General features: G+C 35.7%; 5 protein-coding genes across 7 annotated transcripts; 4 read left to right on the top strand and 1 right to left on the bottom strand.

Moving 5' to 3' along the window:
• Positions 1-2,017: 2,017 nt before the first annotated feature.
• Positions 2,018-3,961, top strand: LOC147295531 (putative histone chaperone ASF1A). Its single transcript, XM_086234006.1, has 3 exons — positions 2,018-2,126; positions 3,307-3,422; positions 3,539-3,961. Exons 1-3 carry the CDS (start codon positions 2,018-2,020, stop codon positions 3,959-3,961), a joined length of 648 nt encoding a protein of 215 aa, XP_086090132.1.
• A 1,377-nt stretch (positions 3,962-5,338) lies between these two features.
• On the bottom strand, positions 5,339-8,540 carry LOC147295530 (protein DETOXIFICATION 16-like). Of its 2 annotated transcripts, none has more exons than XM_086231637.1 (8): positions 8,209-8,540; positions 7,337-7,881; positions 6,996-7,082; positions 6,766-6,822; positions 6,437-6,675; positions 6,208-6,326; positions 6,010-6,096; positions 5,339-5,762 (listed from the first exon to the last, which is right to left on the bottom strand). In XM_086231637.1, the coding sequence occupies exons 1-8, from the start codon at positions 8,491-8,493 to the stop codon at positions 5,697-5,699; spliced, it is 1,485 nt and encodes a 494-aa protein (XP_086087763.1). In that variant the 5' UTR covers positions 8,494-8,540; the 3' UTR covers positions 5,339-5,696. The 2 variants fall into 2 exon arrangements, with proteins under 2 accessions (XP_086087763.1, XP_086087764.1); XM_086231638.1 differs by having other exon boundaries at positions 6,213-6,326.
• A 2,623-nt stretch (positions 8,541-11,163) lies between these two features.
• LOC147295529 (protein DETOXIFICATION 12-like) lies at positions 11,164-14,521 on the top strand. The gene is made up of 7 exons (XM_086230719.1): positions 11,164-11,470; positions 12,407-12,951; positions 13,077-13,163; positions 13,253-13,309; positions 13,437-13,675; positions 13,765-13,970; positions 14,115-14,521. Exons 1-7 carry the CDS (start codon positions 11,201-11,203, stop codon positions 14,199-14,201), a joined length of 1,491 nt encoding a protein of 496 aa, XP_086086845.1. The 5' UTR covers positions 11,164-11,200; the 3' UTR covers positions 14,202-14,521.
• Positions 14,522-16,913: 2,392 nt separating this feature from the next.
• LOC147295528 (protein DETOXIFICATION 14-like) lies at positions 16,914-19,880 on the top strand. Of its 2 annotated transcripts, XM_086231296.1 has the most exons (8): positions 16,915-17,308; positions 17,622-18,166; positions 18,260-18,346; positions 18,495-18,551; positions 18,650-18,888; positions 18,983-19,188; positions 19,466-19,507; positions 19,596-19,880. In XM_086231296.1, the coding sequence occupies exons 1-8, from the start codon at positions 17,057-17,059 to the stop codon at positions 19,620-19,622; spliced, it is 1,455 nt and encodes a 484-aa protein (XP_086087422.1). In that variant the 5' UTR covers positions 16,915-17,056; the 3' UTR covers positions 19,623-19,880. The 2 variants fall into 2 exon arrangements, with proteins under 2 accessions (XP_086087423.1, XP_086087422.1); XM_086231297.1 differs by lacking the exon at positions 19,596-19,880 and having other exon boundaries at positions 16,914-17,308; positions 19,466-19,516.
• A 351-nt stretch (positions 19,881-20,231) lies between these two features.
• On the top strand, positions 20,232-22,901 carry LOC147295527 (uncharacterized). The gene is made up of 4 exons (XM_086232641.1): positions 20,232-20,527; positions 20,667-20,760; positions 21,392-21,601; positions 22,017-22,901. Exons 1-4 carry the CDS (start codon positions 20,453-20,455, stop codon positions 22,730-22,732), a joined length of 1,095 nt encoding a protein of 364 aa, XP_086088767.1. The 5' UTR covers positions 20,232-20,452; the 3' UTR covers positions 22,733-22,901.
• Positions 22,902-22,914: the final 13 nt, after the last annotated feature.

Here is a 22,914-nt window from a genome sequence, read left to right as displayed (position 1 = left end):
GTGCAAATTTAACCCTTTGTAGCTTAGTCAATTTACCTTTCTATCCCCCCGTGTGCTCATTCCACATTTCCACTAAACCAGGTAACAAACAACAAGAAGTCAAAATAGGTTTACGTTGCCATTGTTGTTTCTCAAAAAATGAAATAAAATTGGTACCTAAAAAAATAAGTAAATGACATTGTTTCTTCATTTTTTTATTTTAGTTACGGTCACCTATTTAAAAATTAATGCTAGATGAAGTTTATTTTTGCTCATCACAAAAAAATGATGGTGAACATTAACATTATGGTGGATAGATGACACACGTCACAAAAAGGTGGTCAGGTGACACGTGTCACTCATCTACCATGGTGAGCAAAAATGAATCCATGCTAGATGTCTCATTGTATCACAAATTTTGTCTTCTCTTATTTATTCTGTAATGTAGTTTCACGATTAGAATCATTCATTTTTTATATTAATTATAATGACCCGTTACAGATAATTTTTACAAAAAAATTAGCCAAATAAAACATCGTATAGTCATCTAAATATTATCAAATAATAGACAGTAAATTTAATCGTTAGAAAAATTATATATTTATTTGATAATAATTAGATAAGTAAACGATTTTCGATATGGTCAAATTTTTGTAAAGATAATATTTAAAAAGTGATCTAAAAAATAAACGGTCTCGATTACTAAATTATATTGTACACTGGATAAACAAAGAAAGAAAGCACAAAGAGAAGGCAATTACCATTTCCCATCTATGTTGAGAGATATCACTATTTCTCATTCTTTGTGCAATAGTACATATATAACAATCATCCAACATTGTATTATTAAACCAATAGTTACTCGGTACACATATATGATATATGTATGTATTATGTTTCAATTCAACAAACATAAATAATTAGTAATTACATATGCAAAAAATAAGTGTATGATTACAAGTTCCATTTAGTTAATATACAAACACAATATAGTTAAGATACAAACACAACATAGTCAAGGTATAAGCGCAATTAAATTAAGATACAAACACAATGTAGCCAAGGTAAAACCCAATCCAACCAAGGTACGAATCCAATTTAGTCAATGTATAAATGCAATATAATCAAGGTACATACACTGATACACAACTTAGAAAATGTGCAAATATAATTTATTCAATGTACAAACACAATATAGCCGAGATACAAATACAATTTAGTTAAGTACAAATATAAAGTCAAGGTACAAACACAATTTAGTTAAGGCACAAACGCAATTTAATTAAAATATAAATATAATTTAGTTAAAGTACAAACACAATTTAATTATGGTATAGAGTCTATAGACCCAATTGATTCATATAATTGATAAAGAATAAGAACAAATTAAAAAATAAAAAGGAGATTTTTAATTTTACTACGTGGTTAAAAGAAAGAAATATCCAAAGAAGGAGAGAATGAATAAAGAAAAAATGTAGTGAACAAAAAAAATTTGAGATAGTGAGCCGGTCCACGGAGTTTAGGCTATATAATTGGGTTTGAGCTTGACCCACTAGCGGGGTTGGGCTCGATCCAATGCTACCGGTCGGGTTAAAATTTAACGGATCAGTAGAATGGGCCCTGGGGGTCGAATAATGAGGCTTCATAGTTCTTTTTTTTTTTTTTTTTTGGTCGAAATGAGGCTTCATAGTTCATACACGGTGCAGCCCGTGGACAACATACCAACAAATGTCGAAAACTCCCGCCAAATTGCCTACAATTTTCCCTCCACACCAGCAAACCGGATACTGCCGGTAAATCCCACAACCCGTCTTCCTCCATAAATGGCAAGGCAATTCCCACTTAAGCACACCTCAGAATCTCCCACCTTCTCCTTCTTCCTTCTCTCTGGCTTTCACCTCCAGCTGTCCTTTCAGGGTCACCGATCTCGTCCAAAATCCGTTCTAGGGTTTTATCGTTCATCGGCGAAGGATATCCAATCCTGGGCTAGGATTGGTCTATTTAAGGAAGCAACCGGGTCTTATTTCGCTCCGAGAATATGAGTGCCGTCAACCTTACAAACGTCGCCGTTTTGGACAACCCGGCCGCGTTCCTCAACCCTTTCCAGTTCGAAATCTCATACGAGTGCTTGACTCCCCTCAAAGACGGTAATGTTATAAACCCCACGCCTCTTCACTTTTAGTTTTTTTACTTTGTATCGGATGAATTTGAAGGAAATGCTTATTGGGTTTTGTTGGCTCGAGGTTTAGCTAGGGTTCTTATGATAAGTTTCCCAAATAGCTTAATTTAATTTTGGTCATACTGTTATTTTTATTGGGATTTTAAAATGGGTTGTTTTTAATAAAAAAGTTGATCAGAAAAAGAACTGGGATTTAAAATTAAAGGGCTGCAAATGAAATTTGGACCTGATTTATTACTTAGTCAGTTAGTCGTATTGGGTGTAATGCATACTTAGATCAAGTGTTGTCTTATAACTTTGTCCGGCTGATACGAACAATAGGGCTTTAATTAGTGTTTGACTTTGTTCCGGTTGATGAGTTGGTTTAGAATCATCTAATGTTGAGTATTGTATATTAACATGAGCTTTGCCAACATATATGTGACTGGAAGGGAGTTGAGTATGTATCTACAGCTTCCTGTTTGTGTACCGACTCTGCCATGATAAGTATATGTTGGAAATGCTTGGATGTTTGTACATACATCTTTACAAAATTTTTTTTTTTTTTTGGTCATAAGGTTTTGGTATAGTTTTCTTGATGGATTAGCTAGTTTTCTTGTTACATTTCGTATGGGCAGGAATGTATGGTTTATTAGTGATGATTGAAAGAGGATAAATGTATGTCTTTTTTGTACTTACATTGGATGAGGACTTTCTTGTGAAGTGGTTCTGTTTCTTCGATAAGCTATGAATTATATGTGCTTGGTTTGCTTCCTGATATAGTGGGATTTTTGTATGGCAGAACCTCTGACATGCCTGATGTTAAAGTCAGGGCTCAGGTGATGCGGGTCATTCAATAAGTCTAGGTTTCAGAAGATTGCTTCCAACAAACATTGTTGCCTTTTGGTTTCGCACATGTGCACATAGGATGATAGGAACTTCTCATGAAAATGAAGAATGTCCTTAACTATGTTGCACATCCACCTAATAACATGTGAATGTAACTATGACCTCCTTGGAATCTGTAATAGAGTAGCCATCTGGTAGGAGCAACCTAATTTTACTGGCTGGAAGGAGCAACATATTTGCATGTCCACTTCTCTGAATTATCGAATCTTTAACTTGCAACATTGATAATTTGACATGTTATACTATTCAATTTTTTACAGACTTGGAATGGAAGCTCACATACGTGGGATCTGCTGAAGATGAGACTTATGATCAACTATTAGAGAGTGTGCTTGTTGGTCCTGTCAATGTTGGCAACTACCGTTTTGTCTTTCAGGTAGTTATACTGACTCCTTGTATCAAGTTCTTACGGTTTTCTTAGGTGTCCAATATGGATGTGAAACTAAATCCTTTTCTGTTTGTGTTTGCGTGCATGGTTTGGTCTCCTGGCAGGCAGACCCTCCAGATCCGTCAAAAATACGCGAGGAAGATATCATTGGCGTCACAGTACTGCTTTTGACATGTTCTTATATGGGGCAGGAGTTTGTTAGAGTGGGATACTATGTGAACAATGATTATGATGATGAACAGCTAAGGGAGGAACCTCCTCCTAAGGTGTTGGTTGATAGGGTCCAGAGAAACATTTTAGCTGACAAGCCGAGAGTCACCAAGTTCCCTATTAATTTTCATCCTGAGAATGATGAACACGAGGAGCAGGCCCCTCCTTCACCTGATCACGCAACTGAAACAAAAAAGCCCCCTCCTTCACTTGATTGTGCAACTGAAACAAAGCAGCCCCCTCCTTCACCTGATCGCGCAGCTGAAACAAAAATCAATGGAGAACAACCACCCTCCTCACCTGTATCATCTGTCTGATATGCAGTAGTGAGCTGCATAACGAATCTTCACATTTGTACTTGAAATTTTGGCATAGTGATCATTTCTGGTCACATAACTATATTAAATTTCAAACATTCCCATTTTTTAAAGTTTTAAGTGTTTGTTGATAAAATTTTAAGTTGTTTTTGGATCGATCGAGCTAATAAGAAAGGCCCGGACCCAAAACAAAAAAGTCAATAAGAAAGGCCGACTTTGTGTTGGCTGGAATCTGGATACATTGGGGTGTTTCTTTTACAATTTTGCCCTTATTTAAATTGATGCAATGTTACGCAACCTCCTGCCAGGCTGCCACCATATTCCATGGTCACAAAAAAATTGATTAAATGAGTGATGGCCAGGGGAAACCTTAAACCACCTTATAAGAAAAAAGACCCTAACAACCAAAGACCAATCATTCACTCGCTGCGTTTATGATATTACTCATTAACTAATTTGCACCAACCATAAACTGAGTCGATGTTTAAAGGGCATGACTTGTTTGGCTTTATTGACCGAACGTGCCCAATTTACTATCACTGAAGAAGATGCCCTGCCTATTAAGACTGGAAAGAAACAGGATCGAGCACTTATGTCATTAATCATTGCTACTTTGGCCAGCGAAGAGCAAGTACTATATATAATATACTTTTATGTTGGGGTGTGCAGGGTATTGTTTGATAGTAGTGCAACTGTTTTTGTTATTGTTTGCTTCATTTCATCTATAGTTTTCTTTATAATGTTTTCTTTGTTTGATACTTGATAGTGAGAGAAATATCGCAAGTAAATTTTCATGGGTGGGCCCGGGCGGGGTAGCATTGTTAGCCCATCAAGTTCCATTCTTTATGCTTCCAAAGGCGAAGGGTGCTGACCGCCTTCACTTGTCCACCCTGAGAAAGGTTCGTAGAAAAGGAAAGATTTACATACGTCATGTGCCAGAAACTAGGGATTACATAGTCATGTTTTATTATCCAATACAAGTAGTAAAAAGTGGTTTGGCATTTTGCAGATCAACAGACAAATAAAAATTGGACTAGTATAGTTTCAGAGACATCAGTAGTGATAAGTGATCTAACTAATTATAAAGGAAAATTTAAGCATGGTGCAGTACAGTCGTACAAGTGTACAACTATAAGTTGCTTGAAATGCATGAATTAAAAACCACAAGATCGAGAACCCACGAATTCAAGCCAGACAATGTCTTTATTCTCACCATCTAGCTATCATCGGTGATTTATTCTTATAATTTCTCTTGTTCTAAGAACCATATATCTATAAAGGCCAATTTCTTAGTTTAAAACCCTCTTTATATAAGTACTAATGTAATACAATTAGCCCATAAACATCAGTTAAGAAAAATAATCAAGTATACAATTAAATTAAACAAGAAAATCAATATTTAAGATCTAGGTATTACACAAAGAGTCTGGCAATTGGTGATGATGATTAGTGCAACAAATGTGTAAAATCTAATATTTCAACTATAATTTTTTAACATGCTTATAATAAATAAACTTTAATTGTAGATATTTAGATGAATACATAAAATTCTTATGAATATTTTTTGAGGGTGTATAGTCACTCAAAGAATGTGTCATACACTCATAATATTCATACTAATTATATGAGGATTTAATACATGTATAATGCACACAACTTGACAATTTCATACTTGATAATGCCTTTTTATAAAAAAACAGAGAGTTGTTTTGAGTCTTTTGACTTGTCTCACAAACTAATTGTATGTTGCCTCGTCAATAAATAAGCAGGTTTTCTGAACTGTATGTGCAGCTTTCATTGCCTGAAATGGGGAAATGAAAAGACATTTATTGGCATAAAAGACAAAATGTTTTAGCAATGAAAATTAAATACTAAATCATACTAATTCAGATATGAACTGATTTTTCTAGTGTACAATCCATCTTTATTTGTAAAGGGGAAGGAGGTCAAATTAGGTAGCATGTTTAGTCATTCTTAGGCAATGGCGCCTCTCAGTTATGTGACTTATGTCCAAGTACTTCTGACCTTAAAATTAGACTCAGACATACCTCTTGATACCAATCAGTGCATGCATTTACCGCAACTAGTGCAGTAACTTGAACAAGAAGTCCACAAATGATTCCCATCCAAAGCCCCTGCTCATAACAAATTTTAACTTCAATTGAGAGAGAGAGAGAGAGAGAGAGAGAGAGAGAGAGAGAGAGAGAGAGAGAGGGGGGAGATGAGAGAGGGAGAGAGAGACTCACCATACCTCCAATATGGAGGATGAAAGCTAAAAGCACAGCAGTAGGAATTCCCACAACATAGTAAGCGCCAAGGTTTATGTATACACAAAGATTTTGCCATCCACAACCTCTAGCGGCTCCTAGAATAGATATAGCTAAATTCTTTTTAGGGGGTGAAAGATAACCAATCAAAATTTAGAAAAGAAAGTTGAAACCATTGAATTCAGTAATGGTTTATAGAATTTAAGACCTGAAAGCACACACTGGAACCCATCCAAGAAGTCAGATAATGCAAGAAGTGGCATCATTTCAGCAACATATCTGATCACTTCTTTCTCATTACTGTAGAGTTTTCCCCAAACATGGCGTATCAAAACTGTAGCTATTGCTATGCAAGCACCCTCTGATAAAGCCATTATGGTCATGACTCGTAGAGCTAATTGTGCACCTTGTGGCCGTCCAGCACCCAATTCATTTGACACTCTTGTACTATAATGCTAACAGGGGATTGTTTTTAGGAGAGAAGATAACTACAACTATCTTGTGTTATTTTGAAGGAGCTAAACATACAACACTGACCTTATTGCACTACCAAGACCAACTGATATCATATAGACCATCCAACATGTGTTAAGGCTGGATGAACAATAACAAATAAGAAATAATTAAAATTTTCTTACTAACAGGGACTAGTAATTAGTTCTATGTATGTTGCCACCAATAGATATAGATTGATACAATACTATTATGAAAATATCATTTCAAAAAATATATATATATATAATATTATGATAATATAACGATGATACCTTATTGATAACACAGATGTCTCTAGTTTTGGGTTTGGGAGAAGACCGGATAAGAGAACAACCATTTCGAAGGACCAATATTCGAAGCTGCAATTCAAAAGATAATAGTGAATTAGTAATTAAGAAAAAAACATGTATAATTAAGGATAATTAAACAAATGATCCAAAATTCCAATGCAAACAGGTAAGCTCTCTGTCTAAGGACAGTTAAGTTCTTTCCCCCTCTTGAATTGAATGACATTTGTGACTATTCTTCTACATATAAGTTCTCAAAGAAGTAAAGATATCTTGAAAAATTTGCTGAAGTACTATCTCTTATATATGGACAAGAAGAAACTTACCATATCATTATTGCTGATGGAATGGCAAGCTTGATAAAGCTGAGAACATCATGCCACGCCTCTTCTGAAAACCCTGTCCAAGTGTTCTTGCAGGACGGCGAGAACTTCACATAACTTGCCAATATCAACACATTAACCCAATTCGAAATGCTAGTAGCCAATGCTGCGCCTTTGCTTCCCAGTCCAATTTTAAAACAAAGTGCCCAACAAACCATAATGTGAAGAAGAGCTGTGATTGCAGAGCTTATCAACATTGGAAATACATTGTTTTGTGTCTGTAAGAATCTATTGAGGCATTGAAGGAGGCTAAAGGCAAAAAGGCTTGGAATCATCCACTTGTTGAAAGTTCCTGCTTCAGTGGATATCTCGTGGTCTTGGCCAAGAGCAATGAGAATGGTGCTTGTGTACAACCAAATGAGGGCTAAGGGAATGCTTACGGCTAATAATGTTAGCATTGCTCGTTGCATGTGAACTCCAAGCATCTGGTACTGTTTGGCTCCGTAGGCTTGTCCGCATAATGTCTCTAATGCACTTCCCATTCCCAACTGTAAGACATGTTTGAGGAAAATCAATTGAAGAAAATGTAAGCAAACTTAAAATTAGTCCTAACTCCTAAGCATATATTGTTCAAAGTTTCTGGCTAGACTTTTGAAGGGTATATTCATACCATTTTAAGAATACTGCTAGTGCCACTAAATTTGTTGATCAAATGATGTGTGAGTACACATGTTAGTGCGTTTAGAATGGACCCAGATTTGAATAAATGAAATATCATTACACCATTTGACAAACAAATTTAGAAAATATAGCAGTACTTAAGAAAAAAACAGGAATCACTATAACAAATGATCTTGAAGAGAAAACTCTCTTACCAAGACACTGAATCCTGTGACTGAAGCAAAGGAAGAACCCATGGAAGCACTGGAAAGTGCCAACTCTCCAAGATGGCCAACATACATGACTGATGTGACTTGTAAGCTGTACTGCAACAAACTTACTGCAATTAGAGGCCCTGCTAGCCATAGTTGCTTCTTTGCTTCTTCAATAAGGTCCCCTCTAAAAATTCCCTGTTGAGATATTGTTTCAGCATCAAATTCATGGTTGCTCTCTTGATTTGGAATTAGAGGAGTCATAACACTTGAGCTCGCTTCTGCCATTCTCAGAGCATCTTTGCCACTTGAAAACTGATTGTTCAATGACAGAAGAATCCATAAGAAAAAAAAATATAAACGGGGTAATTAAATAATAAAACACATAAAATATAAGGGATATGATGGAATGTCCAAAGGTGTCATTCTCAGTTACTCACTGTTTTTTTTTTTTTTTTGGCCTCACTGGACCCTGGTTAACTCATCATATTTGATATTTTTATTGGTGAATGATGATTGGTCCGAGTGTCCGACATATAATAATAGTAATATAAGCTTCGTATTTTCAGCCCAATGGCTGGCTGTCTGACTTGTATTGGTCATTGGACCATTTTTGTGGAGTCACGAGATGTTCTGTGAAAATCCCTTTAAGCCCAAATGGATGCATGAACTAGCCCAAAACACTCTCCTTTAGTATTGTAAGTAACTCGAAAGTTGAAATAAAGTGGAAATCCTCTTCAAAGTTCAAAATATCTCATCTCTCTGAGATGCTTAGACCAAAATCCTTAAAGTATATATTTTGGCATTAATTCCACACCTGACTGGCTAAATAATTAATAATACATAACTTTTTTTCGGGTTTTTTATTTGTTGAAAATTGCTATGTACAACAATTAATTAATGGAAAGACTCACGCGGATGAGAGTGCTTATCATTATACAATCATAACAATAATTCGATTATGCTTTACGAAAAATTATTGTGTATAATATGTCAGCATGGCAGTATGAATTAACTAAAATTATAAGAAATAGTCTAATATGCCAAAACTCATCCATAACATTTTTTATTATCAAAAATTATACAATATGTACAATTATTAATAGTTAGTAAATAATTTAAAGTTATATATAATAATAATAATTATACATGAGTTATAATTTGAATGTGTTTGTAACACTATATTAGAATTTCATGTAATTTTTTTTTATTACAATAAAAAATAAAAAATTAGGAAAGAAATCTATCTTTCTTTAATTAATATATTATTTTATCAAAAAATAATAATGAACAAATGAAAATTTGATTAGGCCATGGTACCTACTACCTAGCCTTTTTTTGGAGCCTAGCAAATAAAGTTTTACATAACTGTTCTTTTATGATTTATGGTCAAATGCCTGCATGCAGCCTGCGGTCCGTGGCATAGATAATGTTCCTTAAATGCCAAATTCTTTATTTGAATAAATTAGTGTGGATGCATGACACTTAACCTTTAGTATTTTTAACAGGTAACATTTGTAATTTATACGTCACTTGGCTTATTTGGTTTCAGTTCTGTTTTTTTAAGTTTTATTCGTTTTAAATTTTATTTTTTAAAATTTTCTTAATTTTTTAATATATAAAACTCATATTTATTCAAAGTGTAGTAAAAATATTTTTGCAGTCACAGTTTCAGTTTTCTAATTCAATTTTAGTTTGCAATTTAAGTTTGTAATTTTAATTTAGAGATTGCTGAAGTTGTTTTTTGTGGGTTGAGTTTGTGTTAGTTTTAGTTTTTATTTTAAGTGGATTGAACTTGTGTTAGTTTCAATTTTTATTTTGGATAAGTTGAGTTTGTATTAGTTTTATTTATTATTTTAGGTGAGGTAAGTTTGTGTTAGATTGGCCTTTTAAAAAGTTACATGTAAGTTAAATTTGTGTGTTAAATTAATTTTGATTAAGTTACAATTAAATTTGTGTGTTATATTAATTTTAATTAAGTTTTTAACTGGTTAGTACCTTGAAATTAACACACTTTTTTTTTTAGTGCTGCTATTTGTACACCCTAAAATTTATTTTTGCACACTTTTTTTCCACTTTTTCTCATTTCACACCCTCACAGTCTTCCTATAATTAAATTTTCTCATACACACACCTCTTACAATTACCATAATATCCCAATTTTATCCAACACACCCCATCAACTTAGAAAAAAAAAAAAAACACCCATTCCCTCTTCACCGGACCACCTCTCTCCCTCTCCCTCCCCCTCCCTTTCTCTCTTCCCCAGCCCACCCCAACCCAGCCCCGTCACAGCCCACCCCAGCCCCGACCCACCCACCTAGCCCCTCACTCGAACTTCCCTCCCGCACCCTCCCCGCACCACCCTTCTCTCTCTCTCTCCTCCCGCGCACAGCTACACATCCGTTTGACACTGGTCCGCCGAAAATGTCACACTCGTTCGGTAGTCATCCGTCGAACGATGTGAGTGTTGTTCGGCAGGTACCCACCGAACATCAAGGACCCGTTCGACAAGTGCTCGCCGAACCAGCTACTCGGAGAGAGAGAGAGAGAGAGAGAGAGAGAGAGAGAGAGAGAGAGAGAGAGAGAGAAAGAAAGAAAGAGAGAAAGAAAGAAGGGCACGCCGGTGGCTGGAAGGCGCTGCGCGCGGTGGTGTTGCAAGCAGAAGGGGCGGGGCTGGGGTGGTCGGGGCTGGGTTGGGCTGTGACGGGGAGAGATGGTTGAGAGAGGGAAGGAGAGATAGAGGGGATGAGATTTTGGGTAATTTTATTTTAGGTGTTTGTTATTTTACAAATTAAAATTTTGAAGTGTGTAAAAAAAAATTTTAAGGTGTGCAAATAGCAGCACTTTTTTTTTTTTTTGGTTAAATGCCAAAACTTTCTCTTTCTCTTTCTCTCTCAATTCATACGTATAAATTCCAATTTCCAAGTTCCCACGTCAATAGGCTGAGCGTGTGAGGTGGCCAAGACGACTGAGTTCCACGGCAGACACAAACATGGAAGAGAGCCTGTTACTGCCAAAAGACATAGAAGAGCAAAGAAAAAGTAGTACTAGTTCAAGGTCAAGTACTCTTCTGACATGGGGTTCTTTCTTTGTGGAAGTGAAGAGGTTGGGTTGCATAGCAGGACCTATGGTTGCTGTGATTCTATCCCAGTATTTGTTGCAGGTCATTTCAATGATGATGGTTGGTCACTTGGGTGAGCTTGCTCTCTCTAGCACCGCCATATCCATCTCTCTCTGTGGGGTCACCGGCTTTAGTCTTTTTGTAAGTCTTTCATATCTTGATCTTTTCTTTCTTTTCTTTTCACCCATATTTTGGAATTGGATTTCAATGTTCAACTGTTTGTTTGGCCTCTGTTTGTAGAAATGCTTTCACAACCAACCAGCTAGCCAACCAAACATCATGTAGATTATACTTTTTGTATGAATGTATGATTGTAGTTGAATTTGTATCATTGCTCTAATCTTTAGCCAGTTTCATCTGGCTAGTCTTTTTTATTTTTAAATTTTTAGGGTTTGCAATTTTACTATTTATTTATATATTCAGTCCACTGATCCCCTCTAAAGTTGGAATATGACCCCCATTAAATTTAAAGGTATGGCTCTTTTGGATTCCAAGGGGAGCAATTTTACTAAACTATATTATTATAGAGAGGAATGTGGCCCATGCTACTTTTCAATTACACGGCGATATTGTCATATTGCTTTGATATCTGACAAGTGAAGTGACAAGCATTAAAAACTCACCTAAGGGTTTAGGCCCACGGCTTTTAGGTTCTTTGTTTTTGGCTCTATTTGATTTCTCTTTTGGCCAAAGGTTCTATTTCAATAAGAGTTTCATTAGGACTTTGACACCATCAGGGAATCAATCACGGACTCTAAAAAGAAATGTGAGTTCCATTGGACCCTGCTGCTGTGGACAACAATGCACATTCAGATTAATTTGTCCCTTTCATAACTCTTTTGTCCATTCATGCTTTCTGTACAAAAAACTGTCCATTCATAACTCTGCAGTGTTTATCTGCCAAAAAAATTACAGATGTGACAGGATAGGATATAATATAATATCAAATTGAATAAAAGATGGCCTATTGGGTTACCAAATTGAATTTGTACTGGTTATCTGTCTCCAATTTTTTTTTTTTGGTCAAGTTATCTATCTCCAATAACTATGTAGATTTTGTAATTTGCTTCTTGACAGTTAGGAATGGCTAGTGCACTGGAAACTTTATGTGGACAAGCGTATGGAGCTGAGCAATATCAGAAACTTGGACTTCAAACTTACACTGCTATATTTTCTCTAAACTTAGTCTGTCTTCCTTTATCTTTGGTATGGATATTTATGGGGGAGATACTGATTTTCATGGGTCAAGACCCTGTAATTTCTCGTGAAGCTGGAAAATTCACAATGTGGCTTCTTCCTGCTCTATTTGCTTATGCCACTCTTCAACCACTTATTAGATACTTTCAGACACAAAGTTTAATAATTCCTATGCTCATAAGCTCTTGCGCGACCCTTCTCTTCCATATTCCTCTTTGTTGGGTTCTAGTATTCAAGTCTGGACTGGATAACCTTGGAGGAGCATTAGCAATCAGTATTTCCTATTGGTTGAATGTGATTTTACTTGGATCATACATGAGGTTTTCTTCTGCCTGTTCAAAAACCCGAGTTCCCATTTCTAAGGAGCTATTCCAAGGAATTGGAGAGTTCTTTCGCTTGGCCATCCCTTCTGCAGTAATGATATGGTAGCTAATTTATCTCCCTCTATTGCAGTTTCAATAAGAAAAGATTTCTATGTGCTGTCTTTAAATTTTTTTTTCTCCAACGTCCTTTAATTCCTTTTTCTTGATTCTCCTATTGATGGCTTTAGCCTTGAGTGGTGGTCATATGAGCTTCTTATCTTACTGTCTGGGCTTTTACCAAATCCGGCTCTTGAAACTTCAGTTCTGTCTGTATGGTAAGTTTTCTGATTGTGTTTCAGTTCAGAAACTAAAGGGATGCATTGCATGAAAGAATGTGACTATTCTAATTAATTGTTGTGGACAGTCTCCAGACCATTACGACCCTCTATTCAATACCATATGGGTTTGGCGCTGCAGCAAGGTATGTTCAAACACAGATATACCATCAGATTACACATTTGTATAGGACTAATGTACAATGCAGCTATTTTGCATAAATAGATTTCTAATAAGTAATAACTTATCTTATTCTCTTGGGAATTGTATAGTACTAGAGTTTCAAATGAACTAGGAGCTGGTAACCCACAAGGTGCTCGTATAGCTACATGTGCTGCAATGTTTCTTGCAGTCGCTGAGACAAGTATAGTTACCACAACCCTCTTTGCCTGCCGGCATGTATTTGGTTACACTTTTAGCAATGAGAAAGAAGTCATCGATTACGTAACAACCATGGCTCCTCTAGTTTGCCTGTCTGTTATACTAGACAGCTTGCAAGGGGTCCTTTCAGGTTAATTGATCTATCTTCTGCCAGTAAGCATTTTTCTAAGATATAAGTTTTCAATTTACCCTTATATGTTTTTCTAATGGTTAAATCAGGTATTGCTAGAGGATGTGGGTGGCAGCATATAGGGGCTTACATTAACCTTGGAGCATTTTATCTTTGTGGAATTCCAGTTGCTGCCACATTGGCTTTCTGGGTACAGCTAAGAGGAAGGGGTCTTTGGATTGGAATACAAGTTGGTGCTTTTGTGCAAACCATTCTGCTCTCTTTTGTAACATCTCGTACAAATTGGGAAAAGCAGGTCCATTCTCAACCTTTAGTCTCACTGTCTCATGATATTTTGACCTACTCCACCTTAATTTCCAATATCCTCTGTTTGGTTGCCAATAACGTTTTATTAAACTTTGTCTCATTTACCTAGTTAAGAGGATTTTTGATTTTCCAGGCAAGTAACGCAAGGGAGAGGATATTTGAAGGAAGACCTCCAGAAGATAATGGAGTGTACGACAAAGCAAACACTAATGAGTTTTGATGAGCTTAATTCTCTTTACCAAGTACATGAATGAGAGTATCAGCTTTATTCGTCTTTTTTGGCACTGAAACATTACAGTAATAACGCATTTGAGGCTTCTGGTATTTAGTCATGACTACATGCAAGTGACAGAGACGCCCTTGAATGCAACATGGTGCGCACCATCTGGCAACATCTGGCAAGAGACCTATCTCCTTTGCAGTGCAGAAAGTTCTAAATCAGCAATTTTATCCTGAAAAAAAGTGGAAAGTTACCAGAAACTCTGTTAAGAGTTAGTTTTATTCTGCAATTTTATCCTTAATACATGCTAAATTCACATAGTCCAATGCAACCCAAATTTCACATTTGGTTTATTTGGTCCTTTTAGTTTTGAGCAACATAAAAATGAGTTTCCGATCGAGTTAACAAATAGCAATCACTAATCACTCTAACCTGGTCATCTCTAATCTTTCTTGAACCTTGTGGAAACAGAGCAAGAGATTGCATGAACCTTTTCTTGGTTCCAATGGTACGTGAATAATGAGTTACTAAAAGATCACCAATAATAGAAATTTGGAGAATCTGTATTAGGGGTGGGGGGGGACTTATCTCATCTCTTTTCCATCTCATGATTTGAATTCAGGATCGGTATGGGACGGGATGAGGGTTTTGGAATTATGGTATCATCTCGTCCCGTACCAAACTGGTTCGATACGAGTTCAATATCATCCTGATCCCAGACTAAAAAATAATAAAAAAATAATTATTTAATTTTTATTCAAGATTCATCTTCAAATAATAACCTGTAAACATAATCTATTTTTATTCAATTATGCAAACGGAACAATAATTCAAGTAATAACCTGTTTTTATTCAAGATTGAAAATTCATCTTCAAGACTTCAACAATTCAATTATTCAACAATTCAAAATTCAAATAAATAACAATACATCATACACTTCAACAATTCAAATATTCAAAGTTTCAAAGTTCAAACATAAACTCATAAAACAGTAAATCACAATTAAGGAAGGTGTATTCAATTAGGATTTTAAATGACTTTGGTGGAATTAAAAAGTCTGGTGGTATTCAATTAAAACTTTTAAAGAGTTTATAAAAGTCTGGTGGTATTCAATCAATACTTTTAAAAAGTCTATGGTATTCAATTAAAACTTTTAGAGAGTTTATAAAAATCAATAATTAAGAGTCTATAAAAGTCTATGATACTCAAAAAGTCATTGACTTTATTAAATGATAGACTTTAAAAGACTTTCATGGACTTTGTAGTTTAAATTATGTTATATTAAAGTCAATAATTCTCCAGCGTTCCCCCTGCAGATTTCAAAAGATTTCAAATATTAAAAAGTTATTAAAAAAATGGTATTTATTTATTTTTTAAAGAGTGATGCTAAACCCCCTAATCTTATTTTTTCACCCACCTCTTAATTTTTTTTCTTTTCTAATTACTATATCCTCTTATATCCACTCACTCACGGAAGACAAAAAAATAAAAAACATATTGGAGAAATCCTAAAATAAATAATAAAAAATTATATCAAAGTTATTAGAAATCTATAAAAATCCTTCAAAATCTATGAAAAAAGTCAGGGAAACTCTAAATAGAATTCTGTCAAAGTCTGTGTGGAGTTTATGAAAGTCATTAAAAATCCATCAACTCTACCAAAGTCAATGACTTTTAAAAACTCTACAAAAGTCCATTAAAATCTTAATTGAATACACCCCCCTAAGCCTCATGGCTTATTTACCAAATCCAAACTAAAAAACATAATTAAGCCTTATGACTTGTTACATCCCAAACTAAAAAAAAAAATGAAAAACACAATTAAACATATGACTTATTACATCACAAACACAACAAACATAATTAAGCCTTATGACTTATTACATCTCAAACTCATAAATTAGAATTAAGCCTTATGACTTATTACATCTCAAACTCATAAGTAATTGAAATCCAAATTACTTTCCCTTTACTTTTGGATTTGAACTCTTCAAACTACAAGTGGCATCAATAGTAGTACTTGCATATTCTACACAAAATAATTCATAGCAATTAGTAATTTAGCCCATGAAACTTACAAAACAAATACAAACTTACAAAGCAAATCAAGTAAAGTTTAAGATAATAAACAAAACATTACCTGCTTCAACACTTTCATAAAATTCAAGTTCTTCAAGACAATGTTTATCTTCTAAATCCAAGTTAAAAAATGAATTCGGCTTAGTGATATTTGGACCCATTAAATTAAATAAATTTTTAATTAAATTTTAATTAATCGATATGGGATGAGACCATCTCGGTATTGAACATTCAGGGCCGATCCCATTCCGTTTGAGATCGGTACGAGATTGGAAAAAAAAAAAAAACGGGATGAGACCAAACGATACGGAATGACACGAAACGGTATGGTTTCAGTATTTTCGATCTTAATGCCCACCCCTAATATGTATTAAACGTCCAAGAGAGAGGTCATGACCGAAGTGGACGCGTGGGTTCTGACCATGTTGCCAAAATGCCATGTGCCTCTTGAAAACTTCCAAATCTGTACATAGCAAGGACAAGTCGATAATGAAAATGCCCAGCTGCCCACTCAATAAAAATGGGAAAAAATTAATTCAATAACCATCAATAATGAAATATGCACAGATGAATCTTATGAAACGCCAAAGCTCTTCTTACAGCTCTTTCATAATCCAATATAACAGGAAAAAGAAGAAGAGGCATATAGACTTCCGAGAAGAGGTATATATGAACGAGAAGAGACTGATAAGTGATAACATAATACTGTGACAGAAAGTCGGACACAGACTTCCGAGAGATCGTAGATGGTATCATAGACTCATAATAAGATAGCATGGAAAAGGGTTTGTTAATAAAAGAGAGAGAAGACAACAGAGAAGGTTTTCTGGGCACGAGAAGATGGGGTGGGTTTGTTGGAGAAATGAAGAGGGTTGGTTACATAGCAGGACCTATGGTGGCTGTGAATTTATCACAGTACTTCTTACAAATCATCTCAATCATGATGGTGGGTCATCTGGGTCAGCTCTCTCTTTCCAGCACTGCTATTGCCATCTCTTTCTGTGCTGTCTCCGGCTTCAGTCCTCTTGTAAGTACTCGTTATCTGGGTGTATGAGGAATTGATGATTGATTAGTGATTCACAATTCTCTTCTGTTTAAATCCAAATTGTATACTTTTTCATGTTTGTTTATGTTATTTGTTGTTCTTACCAAAATAAAGGGCAGGCAATGTAGGGTTAAGATGAGTAAACCAAATTTTGTAACTATTAAATATCTCTAACATGATAAATTTCATCATTTGGAGTTTCGCCTAATACACTATGTTTCAAGCAAAACAGGATCAAATTCGGTTACCAGTCTTTAAGAACTTAATGGATTTTAAATTTGTTCATGCCAAGCAGTTTGGAATGGCTAGTGCACTGGAAACTCTCTCTGGGCAAGCTTATGGAGCTCAGCAATATCAACAACTAGGACTTCAAATTAACACTGCTATTTTCTCTCTAATCCTAGTTTGTCTTCCTCTGTCTCTCGTGTGGATCTTCATGGGAAAAATACTAACACTCATGGGACAAGACCCTCTAATTTCACTTGAAGCTGGTAAGTTTGCAACGATGCTTTTACCTGCACTCTTTGCTTATGCAACTCTTCAGCCACTTTGTAAATATCTTCAGACACAAAGCTTGATCATTCCCTTGCTTGTTAGCGCTTGTGTCTCTCTGTGTTTCCATATACCTTTCTGTTGGGCTATGGTATTCAAGTCTGGACTAGGACACCTTGGAGCAGCATTAGCCATTGGTATGTCATATTGGTTAAATGTGATTCTACTCTTACTATACGTGAAGTACTCCACTGCCTGTGCAAGCACCCGGGTTCGAATTTCTTTGGAGGTACTTCAAGGAATTGGAGAGTTTTTGCGTTTTGCTATTCCTTCTGCTGTGATGATTTGGTAACCGTCTTCTTGATAATTTGTAAAGAATTTTCTAGTTTTCTTTTTCTAGCATTAATACTGATACTGTGATTTCCCATTTGATGATCATAGCCTTGAATGGTGGTCATTTGAGCTCCTTACCTTGCTGGCTGGTTTTCTACCAAATCCCAAGCTTGAAACTTCAGTTTTATCTGTATGGTATATCCTCTATACTGTCTGAAGTTTAGATATTTTCAAAGCTAAATCAAAGTGATCATGAGTTGAAATTTTATGTGATCTCTATGCACTATGCAGACTAGTGAAGTTTATTCCTCAAATCAATTAAATGTTCTAATTTTCTGAACAGTTTGGCAACCATCGCATCACTGTATACGATACCAGAAGCACTTGGTGCAGCAGCAAGGTTTGTTCCAACATGAATACATAACATAAAACTGATTTCTGAATATGATTAATTCTTAACTTTATGTACTAATAAACTGTTTTCTTATGGGGGTATAGTACTAGAGTTTCAAATGAATTGGGAGCTGGGAACCCACAAGCAGCTCGATTGGCTGTTGGTGCTGTTATGCTTCTTACCATCTCAGTGGCAGTTATTATAATCTCAACCCTCTTTGCCAGCCGATCTGTTTTCGGTTACATTTTCAGCAATGATAAGGAAGTTGTGGATTATGTCACTTCCTTGGCTCCTCTGATCTGTCTATCAGTTTTATCAGACAGCTTACACGGAGTTCTTTCTGGTTAATTCGTTTTCTTCCACATTTGTGTAATTGCATGTTCAATGTATTAATTTCTGCACAACTCAAATCACATTCTTCTTTTTGTTCAAATCAGGTATTGCTAGGGGATGTGGGTGGCAGAACTTAGCAGTGTATGTCAACCTCGGAGCATACTATCTTGTTGGGATTCCAGTTGCTGCCACATTGGGTTTCTGGTTAAACTTACGGGGAAAGGGGCTTTGGATTGGAATACAAGTTGGTTCTTTTCTGCAAGCACTTCTTTACTTTGCCATAACAATTTGTACAAACTGGGAAGAAAAGGTCAACCCTCTACGGCTCTACCTTTTATTCTTTCAAGACTAACTTTAATTATTATTTGTGCTCCTCAGTTGCAAAGAAACTAAAAGAGAGAGGAAGAAAATTTGTGGTCTGAAAAGACAGCTTTGATATCAAATATTTAAGTTCAAAATTCATATTTCTGTTTTTCATATTTTTAGCAACATGAACTATGAAACCTCTTTAAGACTCGGCAGGAATTTATGTCACATTTTTTTCTAATGAGACCGTCTCTTTCTTCTGGGGTGTGTTGAAATTGCAGGCAAGAAAGGCAAGGGAGAGGATATTTGTGGAAAGCTCTTTTGTAAGATAGTAGCCATTTCCATTCTTTTTTCAGCACCAAAGCTTCTCTGATACAATCATACAAATGATGATGTATGTGATTTTTGTAGGCTTGTACATTGAGGGCTTGTGCCTAGCAGAACCAGAGACAGAGACAGAGACATGCAAAATTGTTACCAATTTCATGTGCATGTGACAGAATTGAAGCATGAAATATTATTTTTTCAGCTACAGCTCTGGTTTCAGCATGAACCACAAAATATTCACTTTGGTGACCGGTGACCCCAAGGGAATAATCTCAGTAATTGTCTAGTAAGCTAGATTATGATCATAACTGGAATTCCATTGTCACTTTTAATGAAAACTAGTAAGGTATTTTATTTTCTTCTTTTCAATGATAGAGGTTTTTCCTAAGATCTGTTAAATTTACAATATAAAAGGACTATTCTATCTTAATATTGATAACACTGTTTTTGGGTGAGAAAATGGCCAATGACTATTCTATTCTCACCAAAAGGGTTGATGACAGAAACTGAAAATATGAGATAAAATCAATCCCTTTTTCATGTCAATATGTTAAAAGCTTTTACTTTTTTGTTTCTTTCTTATAAGCAAGATCTTACAATCTTAAAGGGGAAAAAAAAAGAAACATGATTTACAAGAATTTAATTCGAGTAAATCTTTTTGTTTTTGCTTTGAGTATATCTTGATTGACAAGAAAAAGAAAAGAAAGAAACATGATGTGTAATAATATTTATCGGATTTGGATCAAGATCCTAATGGGCCTCTTCATTTAGCCCATAAAATACGACGTCGTTCACTTATCTAAGAGAAAACGGTAACTTCCATGGCACTCGGCTGCGACTGAGAAATAATTGTTTCTCTTCACCAAACCCCGAAAACCCACCAAGCCCTCAAACCCGTGAGAACTCGCTGTTTCAGCAGCAATTCCTTCGCACACAGAGAGATGGGTAGAGCTGAGAGAGAGCAACTGACTCGAACTCTGAACCAGCACCTCAACACCATTCATGAGACCTTTCAGGTTCAAGCTCTCTCTTTTTCTTTACACCTTAAGTAAATTCTTTCTTTTCTTATTTTTCTTTTACAAATTATGGGTTTTAAATTTTGGTGATGATGATGATGGTTATCTGGGTTTTGTTTGTTTGATTTAATGAAAACAGGTGTTAGATCAAACCCCACCTTCTACACTTGAGAAGGTGAGCTGGGAGGAGGTCATACAGATGGGTGAGCAGGTCTCCAAACAAGCCAACATTGGTATTTCTTTTGCCATCTTATCCTACCAATCTTCAATTTTGTTCGCTTTTAGTTTATTTTATTGTTACTAAAATTAATCTTTTTATGTTTTTTTGGGTGCTATTATTTTTTTTATGTTATTGGTATTGATTGTGAGTCCAGAAGCACCTAAATGATTTAATAAATTTTTCCTGTGTGTTACACATCTCAAGCTATAAGCCTATAAGGTGGATAATTAGCAAATGGTCCTGGATCATTAATCATATCTTGGTATGTTAATTCGAAAATTTGAGTACCCTAATTGCAAAATCTAGATAGTTCATCGAAGGAATTAAATTTCAGCTTATTGAGTAATCCAGATGCAGTGATTGGAAACAAATCATTTGTCAGTGGCAGCTTTCTGGACATTGAAAATATTTTTCTTCAAATTAAAAAATTTCCATATTCACAAAAGAAAAATGACAAAAGGGGAGTGATACAATACAACTAGCTAATCCCTTGTGTCACTGGAAAAGGCGTGCTGGAAATCTGATTTTTATGGTTTTTGTCTATCTATGTTCCAATTTGCAATTCAGTTGCATAGTTCCTTCTTCCATGTGGTATTAGTGCCTCGTGTTTGAGTAATTAAATGTGACTTCTATTCATAATGCAGTTGGAGTGCTTTGGATCGGAGAAACACCACAAGTTAAATCACTTGAAGAAAACATGGCTTCATACTTCAATATGCTACAAGGTTTTCTTCTGCTTTCACATGGGAGTTTAATGGGTGCAGGACCTACCCTGTCTTCTTGTGTCCATGCATCTGTAAAGCAAGTTGTTGACTCCAGTTTTAAGTTGTTGAAGGAATCTGTCTCCTTGTATGGTAATCTCTCTCTCTCTCTGAGCACAGGCAACCCTCCTATACTCACACACTCACACAAACAGACATTGATACCAGGTACATGCTCTGGTTGAAGACAGATGCAATATGATTTGTGATTTCTGTAGCATTTCTTGTTCTTTATCGCTTCATGTCACTATTTTTTTCTCCTGCCCTCATGTACATAGTCTATGGTGTATGCATGGGTTTTGTGTAGTAGACTCAGTCAAATTTTGGAGGCTAATACTGATTAATGACTATTACAAAAGTACACGTTCAAATTCACTTGTGTATCTTTGAACCATTTTGGGGTCCTTGCACTTTATCTGACTGGATTTTATAGTAGTTGTAGTCAACAGTTTTTACTATAATATTTAACAACACATGCAACCTTCACTTTGAATGCATACTTCGGCAGGAGCACGGAAGAAAGATGGGAAACTCTCAATTCCACAGTTGGCTGGTGCAGTATTTGAAGCGTGTTCTGCTCTGAAAAGGACACCTGCCACAAATATTACTGCAATTGGGCGAGCAATGACACAGGTTGCAGTTTCTATGAAAGATGTTCTTCGCGAGATGAAGGAGCTTAAGCCAGGTTCCTCTGACCCAACAGATGAAGCCTCTAATGAGACTTCTATCAAATCAGAGACTGAACCCTATGATGATGAAATTTCAAGTGAGGGTGATCTGGGCAATGACTTGTCGCCCGAAGAGATGAAAGTTGCTCAGTTGGCAATTGTCGTTGTGTCTGAGACTCTGGTAATGATAAAGGAACTAATTCGCACCATCACAAGTTTGCTTAAACTGGAAAATCCAAATGACAGCAGTAATCTTGTGGATTCTTTGGAGAAATTGTTGAAATTGAGTCAAGGAATCGGAACACAAATAGATGAGCTTGGGGCATGTCTTTACCCCCCACAAGAGGTTCCCACTATGAAGGCAGCATTAGAGAAAATCTCCAGCATTATTGATGATATGCAAGCGGAATTACAGAGTCCTACAGAAAATTTGGAAGCTTTTTGTCAGGCATGCAATTGTTTGAAGAGTTCATTGAGACAGCTTGAATCTGAACTGGGCTGTTCCAGTACCGTTGATTTAGAAACCAGATTACAGAAGATTGATTTGAACAATTAGGAAAGAGAGGAGCGGAATTCATTTTGCAGAACTTTGTTAGTTTTCTTTTTTCCTTTCCGAGAAGAAAATGGTTCTTGTTTTGGCATTTGAATACTAGTCCAAATGATTATCCTCTGTCAGTATAATAGGATTGTTTATAGTGATTTAAAAATTTAAATCAACCTGATTGTATACTTGAGAAA

Source organism: Dryas octopetala, chromosome 2, assembly GCF_963921425.1.
Source record: "Dryas octopetala chromosome 2, drDryOcto1.1, whole genome shotgun sequence".
NCBI lineage: Eukaryota > Viridiplantae > Streptophyta > Magnoliopsida > Rosales > Rosaceae > Dryas > Dryas octopetala.
This window is presented reverse-complemented; position numbering and strand designations above follow the sequence as displayed.